At 52.6% G+C, this 12,229-nt stretch overlaps 1 protein-coding gene across 1 annotated transcript in view; it reads right to left on the bottom strand.

Annotated features, from left to right (window-relative positions):
• LOC137305219 (neurogenic locus notch homolog protein 1-like) overlaps positions 1–12,229 on the bottom strand; it is a 134,776-nt gene that overhangs the window by 99,171 nt on the left and 23,376 nt on the right. The window contains exons 2-3 of the mRNA XM_067974060.1: positions 10,837–10,918; positions 240–502 (exon numbers count right to left, since the gene is read on the bottom strand). Of these exons, the coding sequence (XP_067830161.1) occupies positions 240–502; positions 10,837–10,918 (345 nt within the window). The remainder of the gene's footprint in view (positions 1–239; positions 503–10,836; positions 10,919–12,229) is intronic.

The raw sequence follows: 12,229 nt of genomic DNA, 5'->3' as shown, positions 1-12,229 counted from the left end.
TATGCTTGATTTTCTCCCCCTCCTCTCTCGAAGGTGCTGACTCAGTGCAAGGGCTCAGCTCCCCAGGTACAGGCCGCCCTCCACTGCCCGGGCCGAAAGGCCGAACGTCGCCACGGCAAGCTATTCGTCTGTGAGGGCGTCACAGACGAGCCTGATCCCGTCCTCAGCCCCACGTGCACACGCCTCCCCCTCCCCAGCAGGGTCCCACCGGATGCCGAGTGGGAGCAGGGAGCCCTTACCTGTCCAGCTGTGCAAACACTTGCACCTGTAGTCCCTGCCGGAGACCAGCTCGCATTTTCCGCCATTCAAGCAGGGGTTTTCCACGCAGGCGTTGTTCAGAAAGGCCTCGCACCGCCTGCCCGCGCGGCCTGGCGAACAGGAACAGGAGGCCACGGCGGAGCCGTTCCGGATAACGGTTTCGCAAGTGCCACCGTGTAAACAGCGGGAGCTGGAGCAGGGATCCAGGTACTGGCACTGGTCGCCAACATATAGAGGCACGCAACTGGAAAAGAGACAGGGCACAAATCAGACAGAGACTGTGGCTTAACAGCGTGGGATTTACAGGGGGGGGGGACAGCGCACGGTGACTGGTGGAGGGTCTCAGCCGTGGCTCTCTCCCCTTTGATGTCTGAAGGTCGTGGGTTCGTAGTCCCACTCCAGAGGCTTAAGCACAAAATTCAGTACTGAGGGAGTGCTGCACTGTCAGAGGCGCTGCCTTTAGGATGAGACGTTAAACCGAGGCCCCGTTCGCCCTCTCAGGTGGACGTAAAAGATCCCATTGCACTGTTTTGCAAAAGAGCAGGGGAGTTCTCCCCAGCGTCCTGGCCAATATTTATCCCTCAATGTTACAGGGTATTACAGGACAGAGAGAGTACTGTGACTGGTAGAGAGTATAACAGGACAGAGAGAGAGCACTGCAACCGGCAGAGCGTATTACAGGACAGAGAGAGAGCACTGTGACTGGCAGAGCGTATTACAGGACAGAGAGAGAGCACTGTGACTGGTAGAGAGTATTACAGGACAGAGAGAGAGCACTGTGACTGGCAGAGCGTATTACAGGACAGAGAGAGAGCACTGTGACTGGCAGAGCGTATTACAGGACAGAGAGAGAGCACTGTGACTGGTAGAGAGTATTACAGGACAGAGAGAGAGCACTGTGACTGGCAGAGCGTATTACAGGACAGAGAGAGCACTGTGACTGGCAGAGCGTATTACAGGACAGAGAGAGAGCACTGTGACTGGCAGAGAGTATTACAGGACAGAGAGAGAGCACTGTGACTGGCAGAGAGTATTACAGGACAGAGAGAGAGCACTGTGACTGGCAGAGAGTATTACAGGACAGAGAGAGAGCACTGTGACTGGCAGAGAGTATTACAGGACAGAGAGAGAGCACTGCGACTGGCAGAGAGTATTACAGGACAGAGAGAGAGCACTGTGACTGGCAGAGAGTATTACAGGACAGAGAGAGAGCACTGCGACTGGCAGAGAGTATTACAGGACAGAGAGAGAGCACTGTGACTGGTAGAGAGTATTACAGTACAGAGAGAGAGAGCACTGTGACTGGCAGAGAGTATTACAGGACAGACATCTCTTTGATGTTATGTATTTGTGAGCTGTCCATAAACACTGGAACTAATTTCAAAGGAAACGTTAGATGTAGTGATTTATGCAAAAACAGCCGGCCAGCATTGATCGGCAGCCGAGATAAGGACCTGTTTAAAATGAGCACTGGAGCAGGGCCACCTCGCAATCTCCTTCACAACACACTGAGTGAAAACCGAGAGGAGAAACCTTATCCTCTCTCGTGCTCTCCCGACGGTGCTGACCCCATACCGCGGTATGTCCCGCAGCACCAGACGCCCTCCCTTCACCTCCCATCCTCTAGCCCGGTAGGCTATTCAACAACAGCAGGCATCACGACCCAGCCAGCCCAGTCCTTTCCCCACCCAATGTCCGCACAAGCACTTTCCAACAGGGTCAACAGAATCAGACAGCGCAGAAGGAGGCCTTTCGGCCCATCGTGCCCGTGCCGGCTCTTTGGTCGAGCTATCCGATTAGCCCCACTCCCCCCTGCTCTTTCCCCACGGCCCTGCAAATTTGTTCCTTTTCAAGCATTTCGCCAGTTCCCCTTTGAAAGTTACCACCGAGTCTGCCTGCAGCGCCCTTTCAGAACAGAGCATTCCAGATCAGAGCGACTCGCTGGATAGGGACCAGGCGCAGGAACACCTGGTCGAATAGCCCCTCCCTAACCCAGGCCCACCCCCACCACCGCCTCTGCTCACTCTGCACACAGGTCGGTAATCGAACCAGGGACCATCCTGGTCGGTCCAACTCTTGAAACCAAATTAGGAACAAAAAGGGGTCGAATTGGCCCCCCCCAGTGAAGTCGATGGAAAAGATCGGACAGGGTGTAAAACAGGCGGCCGATTCGCTGCCCCCCGATTCGTGCGACTTCCCCCCTCCCCCCAAGGCCACTTCCACCCCTTTTGTTCCTAATTTGCTTTTAACAAATGAAAGAAAGAAAGAGCTTGCATTTATATAGCGCCTTTCACCACCTCAGGACGTCCCAAAGCGCTTTACAGCCAATGAAGCACTTCTTGAAGTTGTAATGTAGGAAACACGGCAGCCAATTTGTGCACAGCAAGATCCCGCAAACAAAAAAAAAAAGAGCCCGCACGGGCTCGATGGGCCTCCTCCTGTGCTGTAACCGTTCTATGAATGACCGGATAACGTGTTTTTCGTTGAGGGACGAATATCGGCCCAGGACAGCGGGGAGAACTCACCGCTCTTCTTCGAGACAGCGGCTTGGGAGACAGGGCCCTGGTTTAACACCTCATCGGAAAGACGGCACCTCCGGCAGTGCGGCACTCCCTCAGCACTGCATTGGGGTCAGTCGGCCTGCATTTTGTGCTCGATTCTCTGGAAGTGGGAGGCTGAACCCGCGACCGTCGTGACTCAGAGTCGAGAGCCCTGCCCGCTGGAACCACAGCAGATCAGCCGCATTAGAACTGGACTTCCGCGAACTCGGACTGCAGGAACGGGCTCCCGGAATTTTACACTGTCTAACCCGGTTTATTCCTTGCGAGGTGGCGGGTCTCTCCGAGTCCGTCGGACGAATCCCAGAATCCAAGGTAAAAGACCGATGTAAAAAGTTCTTTCAAAGTCAAATTGTTGAAGAGAGTTAATTATGCAGGACTGGTTTTTTTCTCTTGTGTTTGTCATGTTTTCTGCGCAGATTTTTTTTGAAAATAAAATTCCTCCTGTCCTGAACTTCGTGGGCACTGGTTGGCGTCCAGTACCTCACCCAGCTGACCGCTCTTTAGGTGTGAGGCGAGGCGGTGAGTGTCATCGGGATATTTGACCTTGGGGGGCATCGCAAGAGTCTGATCCTGGTCTCACCCAACATCTCCAACACCCCTCCCCCCCCACCAACCAGCCGCACACTTTCTAGCGGGGTTCACCAGACGGGATCGAGGTTGATGACTGTATCTGTCGATGAAGCTACATCCTTACTCTTCACCTCAGCAGCCCTTCACGTCCCTTGTCCCTAATCCTTCTTTCTACGGGTTGTCTGTGCGGGGCTTTCCCCGTTTCGCTGGGAGGCTTGTTTAGGGTGGGATTCTTGCCCAAGGGCTGAGCGGAGACGCAGGTCAAAACATTTAACTGTAGGAATCGAAGGCTTTCCGCATCCACTGCGTCAACACGTCGAAGGCTTGTATTTATACAGGGCCTTATCGTGTCATCTAAACTTCTCAAAGAGCTGCGCACAGCGAGGCACCTTTGGGAGAGCAGACATTGTAGTCGTGCAGTCGGTCGCTGCGGCCAGTTCGGAAAAGGATATTTTGCTTTCGCTCGCTGAGGTGGGGTGGGGGGGGGTTTGGGGAGGTACAGGTGACGGGGGGAGGGGGAGAAAGTACAGGTGATGGGGGGAGGGGGAAGAGGTACAGGCGACGGGGGAGAGGGAAGAGGTACAGGTGATGGGGGAGGGGGAAGAGGTGGAGGTGATGGGGGAGAGGGAAGAGGTACAGGCGACGGGGGGAGGAAGGGGGGTTGGGGAGGTACAGGTGACGGGGGAGGGGGAAGAGGTACAGGTGACGGGGGGAGGAAGGGGGGTTGGGGAGGTACAGGTGACGGGGGGAGGGGGAAGAGGTACAGGCGACGGGGGAGAGGGAAGAGGTACAGGTGATGGGCGGAGGGGGAAGAGGTACAGGTGATGGGGGAGGGGGAGAAAGTACAGGTGATGGGGGGAGGGGGAAGAGGTACAGGTGATGGGGGAGGGGGAAGAGGTACAGGTGATGGGGGAGGGGGAGAAAGTACAGGTGATGGGGGGAGGGGGAAGTGGTGGAGGTGACGGAGGGAGAGGGAAGAGGTGCAGGTGATGGGGGGAGGGGGAAGAGGTATAGGTGATGGGGGAGGGGGGGAGAGAGTACAGGTGATGGGGGAGGGGGAAGAGGTACAGGTGATGGGGGAGGGGGAGAAAGTACAGGTGATGGGGGGAGGGGGAAGAGGTACAGGTGATGGGGGAGGGGGAAGAGGTACAGGTGATGGGGGAGGGGGAGAAAGTACAGGTGATGGGGGGAGGGGGAAGAGGTGGAGGTGACGGAGGGAGAGGGAAGAGGTGCAGGTGATGGGGGAGGGGGAAGAGGTGGAGGTGATGAGGGGAGTGGGAAGAGGTGGAGGTGATGGGGGAGGGGGAGAAAGTACAGGTGATGGGGGGAGGGGGAAGAGGTACAGGTGATGGGGGAGGGGGAGAAAGTACAGGTGATGGGGGGAGGGGGAAGAGGTACAGGTGATGGGGGAGGGGGAAGAGGTACAGGTGATGGGGGAGGGGGAGAAAGTACAGGTGATGGGGGGAGGGGGAAGAGGTGGAGGTGATGAGGGGAGTGGGAAGAGGTGGAGGTGATGGGGGAGCGGGAGAAAGTACAGGTGATGGGGGAGAGGTAGAAAGTACAGGTGATGGGGGGAGGGGGAAGTGGTGGAGGTGACGGAGGGAGAGGGAAGAGGTGCAGGCGATGGGGGGAGGGGGAAGAGGTATAGGTGATGGGGGAGGGGGGGAGAGAGTACAGGTGATGGGGGAGGGGGAAGAGGTGGAGGTGACGGAGGGAGAGGGAAGAGGTACAGGTGATGGGGGGAGGGGGAAGAGGTACAGGTGATGAGGGGAGGGGGAAGAGGTGGAGATGACGGAGGGAGAGGGAAGAGGTGCAGGTGATGGGGGAGGAAAAGCAGGGTGGGGAAGAGTTTACTTATCTTCTTTCATCATTGACCAGCTGCCACTTGCTGCTTGACATGGGCGAAAGCATCAAAGCCTGACCTAGGCCTCATCTCCGTGACAACCAGTTCATCGTCAGTGCTTTGTGCCGTTCCGATAGGCTGAGGACCGAGCCTTCAGAGCCGGCCGGGTCTTTAGTCAAGATGTTGTCACACCCCCACCCCTTCCCCCGCCCATGTTGTTGCCTCCTCTAAAATGGACAATGGGAACGGGGGAAAAAGAGGCGAGTTAAAGATTTTAAAACAAACATAAAAGGGAATAAAGGTTAAAATAGGGCCTCCAGTGGCTCAGTGCTAGTTAAGATGCAGGGTAATTGGTGGATACTAAAGTCTTGGTAACTACGTTCTCTGGGCTTACATAAGTGTGAGTGTTTATCTGGCAGGGGGGACTCCATGTGGTACCCTCCACAGTTTGGTTTGGAGATGCTTAGACACAGGAATGGGTTTCTGTTCCTCGCAGTCAACCAGCTGAACAAAAAAGAGGCAGGACTGGCCGGATGCCATTTACGATGCATCGTAAAACTACCGCCGTGATATCACCAACCAACAACAAAAAAACTTGCATTTATATAACGTAGTAAAAAGTCCCAAGGCGTAATTGGACAAAAATTTGACACCGAGCCACGTGAGGAGATGTTAGGACAGGTGACCAAAAGCTTGGTCAAAGAGGTAGGTTTTAAGCAGCGTCTTAAAGGAGGAGAGAGAGGTGGAGAGGTTTGGGGAGGGAATTCCAGAGCTTAGGGCCTAGGCAGCTGAAGGCACGGCCGCCCAATGGAGGAGTGATGAAACTGGGAGATGCGCACGAGGCCAGAATTGGAGGAGTGCAGAGATTTTGGAGGGTTAAGCATCATAGTCCCAGCACTCTGCTCAGGAGGTCAGTGAATAGACATACTGTCAGGGAGTGTGAGTCCTGCCTGTTTTGCCTGCGATAGGTCTCCTTACCTAAGTTTTGGTCACCTTACCTAAGAAAGGATATACTTGCCATAGAGGGAGTGCAGCGAAGGTTCACCAGACTGACTCCTGAGATGGCAGGACTGTCGTATGAGGAGAGATTGGGCCGACTCGGCCTGAATTCACTCGAGTTTAGAAGAATGAGAGGGGATCTCATTGAAACATATAAAATTCTGACAGGGCTAGACAGAGTGGATGCAGGGAGGATGTTTCCCCTGGCTGGGGAGGGTCCAGAACGAGGGGTCACAGTCTCAGGATACGGGGTAGGACATTTAGGACTGAGATGAGGAGAAATTTCTTCACTCAGAGGGTGGTGAACCTGTGGAATTCTCTACCACAGAAGGCAGTGGAGGCCAAGTCACTGAATATATTTAAGAAGAAGCTGGATAGATTTCTAGACACAAAAGGCATCGAGGGGTATGGGGAGAGAGCGGGAATTGAGATAGAGGATCAGCCATGATCATATTGAATGGCGGAGCAGGCTCGAAGGGCCGAATGGCCTACTCCTGCTCCTATTTTCTATGTTTCTATATGACAGGGAGCGGTGGAGGGGGGAGGGAGAGGGGGGAAGGAGGGGAGGGAAAGAAAAGCTAAGTGAGGGGTGCGGAGACTGAATGTTAAAGGGCATGTAGCAGGATTGTAAGACTGGAAAGGGCATTGGGCAGTCAATTTGTCCGTTGCTGATGTCTCAGTTGGTAACACTCCTGCCTCCGAGTCACGAAGGTCATGGGTTCAAAAGCCACTCCAAGGACTTGAGTACAAAATCCCGGCGAACGCTCCAGTGCAGTACTGAGGGAGTGCTGCACTGTCAGAGGTGCCGTCTTTCGGATGAGACGTTAAACTGAGGCCCCATCTGCCCTCTCAGGTGGATGTAAAAGATCCCACGGCCACTATATTGAAGAAGAGCAGGGGGAGTTCTCTCCGGTGTCCTGGGCCAATATTTATCCCTCAACCAACAATTAAAAACAGTTGATCTGATCAATATCACATTGCTGTTTGTGGGATCTTGCTGTGCGCAAATCGGCTGCTGCGTTTCCTCCATTACAACAGTGACCACACTTCATAAAGTACTTCACTGGTTGTAAAGCTCTTTGGGACATCCCGATGTCATGAAAGACGCTTTAGAAATGGGAGTATTTCTTTTAATAGTGACTTGCTCTGACTTTCGCAATGGACAGAGGCAGGCAGAACGGTAAAGGGAAGTGAAAACTTTAATAAATCCAGAGCAAGGGGCCAGAATTTCCTGCTAAAGCTGTCCCCGCACTCGATGGGAAGTTATAGGAGAGAGAGAATGGGAGAGTAAAAGGGACAACTAGATGAAGGGAGCAGAGCTGAAGTGTTTCTGTTTTCCACTTTTGTGCGAAATTGTGTCTCAGGTGTTTATTAGTTTAAGGTCATTGTTACAATAATAAAACAACTCGATATATTTATTACTGTAATATTAAGATGTGTTTACACTGTACCCACGGACCTGAGACCCAAAGCTACAAGATCGGTTCCTGCTGTCTGACTGCCAATCGAATTCTGCCAGTCAGCAGAAAGCTCTGCCCGTGGGAGCGCGGCCCTTACACAGAGCGCGGCCCTTACACGGAGCATAGAGCGTGGTCCTTACACGGAGCGCGGCCCTTACACGGAGCATAGAGCGTGGTCCTTACACGGAGCGCGGCCCTTACACGGAGCATAGAGCGTGGTCCTTACACGGAGCACAGAGCGTGGTCCTTACACAGAGCGCGGCCCTTACATGGAGCGCGGCCCTTACACAGAGCACAGAGCATGGTCCTTACACGGAGCACGGCCCTTACACAGAGCACAGAGCGTGGTCCTTACACGGAGTGCGGCCCTTACACGGAGCACAGAGCGTGGTCCTTACACGGAGCACAGAGCGTGGTCCTTACACGGAGCACAGAGCGTGGTCCTTACACGGAATGCGGCCCTTACACGGAGTGCAGCCCTTACACGGAGCACAGAGCGTGGTCCTTACACGGAATGCGGCCCTTACACGGAGCACAGAGCGTGGTCCTTACACGGAGTGCAGCCCTTACAGGTAATACAGTCCTTACATGGAGCCCGGTTCTTACACACTGCACAGAGGGAGGTCCATTCACGGAGCCCGGTCGTTCCATGGAGCCCGGTCGTTACACGCTGCACAGAGGGAGGTCCATACACGGAGCCCGGTCGTTACACGGAGCCCGCTCATTACACGCTGAACAGCGGGCGGTCCATACACGGAGCATGGTCGTTACACGCTGCACAGAGGGCGGTCCATACACGGAGCATGGTCGTTACACGCTGCACAGAGGGCGGTCCATACACGGAGCGCGGGCCCTACACGCTGCACGGGGCGCAGTCCTTACACGCTGTACAGAGCTGTGTGCATAAATGTGAAGCATTGCCTGGTGTATAAGGATGGAACTGTGCTCAGTGTGCAGTGTGCAGAGATGTGTACGCTCTATCAATAAGAATAAGTACATTCAGGATAGGGAAGAGTAAACAAAACAAAAATTCACGAAGCTCACTGTGGGGTGTGCAATCCATTCAAATCCCGGCCCCGTGCCGTAGCTCATTGATAAACCTTGGAGCAACTCCAACTTTCCATCTCACTCAGCAATAACATCCCAAAAAATAACACTGAGGCTATCTGAGGCTGATAACAGGCAGTTCCCGCTCTTGGCATTAACCCATGAAACCCTCGTTGACCCCCATCACTGTTCTTTTACACACGGTGGCAGGAACAACATTTCAACCATGACGTCACCGGAGCCAAGGGTCACGACCTCCAGTTGCGAGACCGAGGGCCCCGCTCTCCAACCGCGAGACCGAGGGTCACGACCTCCAGCCGCGAGACCGAGGGTCCCGATCTCCAGCCGTGAGAACCGAGGGTCCCGATCTCCAGCCGCGAGACCGAGGGTCCCGATCTCCAGCCGCGAGAACCGAGGGTCCCGATCTCCAGCCGCGAGACCGAGGGTCCCGCTCTCCAGCCGTGAGAAGCGAGGGTCCTGATCTCCAGCCGCGAGACCGAGGGTCACGACCTCCAGCCGCGAGACCGAGGGTCCCGATCTCCAACCGCGAGACCGAGGGTCCCGCTCTCATCACCATCACCGCAGGCCTAGTTACATCCATTGGCCGGTGCACAGGCAGGGCAAAGGTGACTGGCCTCCATCCCTTTTTACGATTCCCCAAGCTACAGGAAAGGGGAAAGGACTTGGATTTACGGAGGACCTTTCACGGTCTCAGGACGTCCCAAAGCGCTTTACGGCCAATGAAGTACTTTTGAAGTGTAGTCACTGTTGTAATGTAGGAAACGTGGCAGCCAATTTGCGCACAGCAAGATCCCACAAACAGCAATGTGATAATGACCAGATCATCTGTTTTAAGTGATGTTGGTTGAGGGATAAATATTGGCCAGGACTCCGGGGAGAACTCTCCTGCTCTTCTTCAAAATCGTGCCATGGGATTTTTTTACATCCGCCTGAGAGGGCAGACGGGGCCTCGGTTTAATGTCTCATCCGAAGTCAGCACCTCTGACAGTGCAGCACTCCCTCAGTACTGCACTGGGCGTGTCGGCCTGGATTATGTGCTCAAGTTTCACGGTGGGATTTGAACCCACGACCTCTCTGACTCCGAGGCGAGAGTGCTACCCACTGAGCTGATACCAAGATCATCCCTAACGTTCTCTTTACCCGGGGCTTAGCTGTGAGGCTCCAGCCCCCTGTCGGCACTCACCGTTCAGGCCGCTGTGCGATGACAGGCCGCCCTGTTGGGGTAGCACCGCGCCCCAGCGAGGAGTGGCCGCCGTCAGGAGAGGAGAGGAAATGATGGGGGTTACCTGGTAAAAGGGGGCAATGGCAGCACTTCCACCAAGCAGGACTATCCCCCGTGACTCCTCACTGCCTGAGGTACAGTTCCAAAGGCCCCTTCCCCTCCCGTCAAACCCCCCCATACCTCATACGAGTGCCCATTCGCCAAATGTTCCCGAGGGGCGAGGGTTGGCAGATTATTTAACCATGGCGGGCAGGGGGTCATCAGGAGAGAATTGGGGAACCTCGCTCTTCAAAAGGGGCGACGTCCTCATATAAAGGAGATGTTCGGACACTCCTGAGTAGAAACACATAACGGGCAGAATCACATTGTCCGTCTGCTATACGTCCCGCCCCATAATCAGTCCCAGTGACTTCAATGGTAACTGAATATCGGGCGGGACATATAACAGGCGGCAAATACAATTCCGCCTGAGGCAAATTCTCGCTAAGAATCCCTAAGCAGCCCGTTCTGAAATTTCTTCTACACCTATTGTATATTGAGCCAAACAGTTCATTCATCCTGTACAAGAATTATATATTGACTTTGTGATTTTACCTCATGTATTTAATCAAAGCTGATTATAAATAATATGTTAGTCGCACGAGAGACAATCCACAGCGCAGTGATGTCTTTACAGCCCTCCTCAGATACACACTCACACTCACTCACACTCACACACTGACTACGCTCACTCACACTCACCCACACTGACTGCGCACACTCTACCCCGGGGCCCCCTCTGCTTGTTCCCCTTTCTGCCAGTGACGCCTCTCACTCCAGCCACCGGCCCTGACCCTGCAGCACTTTCTTACTTACATACAGCTTCCGGTACCGTTACTGAGCGATTTGCAGCTCCCACCGTTAACACAGGGGTCCGCGGCGTTCAAACATTTAAAACCTACAGAAGAGGAAAGTAGAAATATTTCAGTGAATGGCATCAACAGACACAGCAGCAACATGTGAATTAAACAGAGACTCTCTGAATTAAACACCCGTCCACTGAATTAAACTCCCATCCAGTGAATTAAACTCCCATCCAGTGAATTAAACTCCCATTCACTGAATTAAACTCCCATTCACTGAATTAAACACCCATTCACTGAATTAAACACCCATCCAGCGAATTAAACTCCCATTCACTGAATTAAACTCCCATTCACTGAATTAAACACCCATTCACTGAATTAAACTCCCATTCACTGAATTAAACACCCATTCACTGAATTAAACACCCATCCAGCGAATTAAACTCCCATTCACTGAATTAAACACCCATTCACTGAATTAAACTCCCATTCACTGAATTAAACTCCCATTCACTGAATTAAACTCCCATTCACTGAATTGAACTCCCATCCACTGAAATAAACTACCATTCACTGAATTAAACACCCGTCCAGTGAATTGAACTCCCATCCACTGAATTAAACTCCCATTCACTGAATTAAACTCCCATTCACTGAATTAAACACCCATCCACTGAATTAAACGCCCATCCACTGAATTAAACTCCCATTCACTGAATTAAACTCCCATTCATTGAATTAAACACCCATCCAGCGAATTAAACTCCCATTCACTGAATTAAACTCCCATTCACTGAATTAAACACCCATTCACTGAATTAAACTCCCATTCACTGAATTAAACTCCCATTCACTGAATTAAACTCCCATCCAGCGAATTAAACTCCCATTCACTGAATTAAACACCCATTCACTGAATTAAACTCCCATTCACTGAATTAAACTCCCATTCACTGAATTAAACTCCCATTCACTGAATTAAACACCCGTCCAGTGAATTGAACTCCCATCCATTGAAATAAACTCCCATTCACTGAATTAAACACCCATCCAGCGAATTAAACTCCCATTCACTGAATTAAACACCCATTCACTGAATTAAACTCCCATTCACTGAATTAAACACCCATCCAGCGAATTAAACTCCCATCCACTGAATTAAACTCCCATCCACTGAATTAAACACCCATTCACTGAATTAAACTCCCATCCACTGAATTAAACACCTGCCCACTGAATTAAACACCCATCCACTGAATTAAAAACCCGCCCACTGAATTAAACTCCCATTCACTGAATTAAACACCCATTCACTGAATTAAACACCCATTCACTGAATTAAACAGAGACTCACTGAATTAAACTCCCGCCCACTGAATTAAACTCCCATTCACTGAATTAAA

The sequence above is a fragment of the Heptranchias perlo genome, chromosome 39 (assembly GCF_035084215.1).
Source record: "Heptranchias perlo isolate sHepPer1 chromosome 39, sHepPer1.hap1, whole genome shotgun sequence".
NCBI classification, from domain to species: Eukaryota; Metazoa; Chordata; class Chondrichthyes; order Hexanchiformes; family Hexanchidae; genus Heptranchias; species Heptranchias perlo.
Note: the sequence above shows the minus strand (reverse complement) of the source record. Positions and strands in the feature narration are given on the sequence as shown.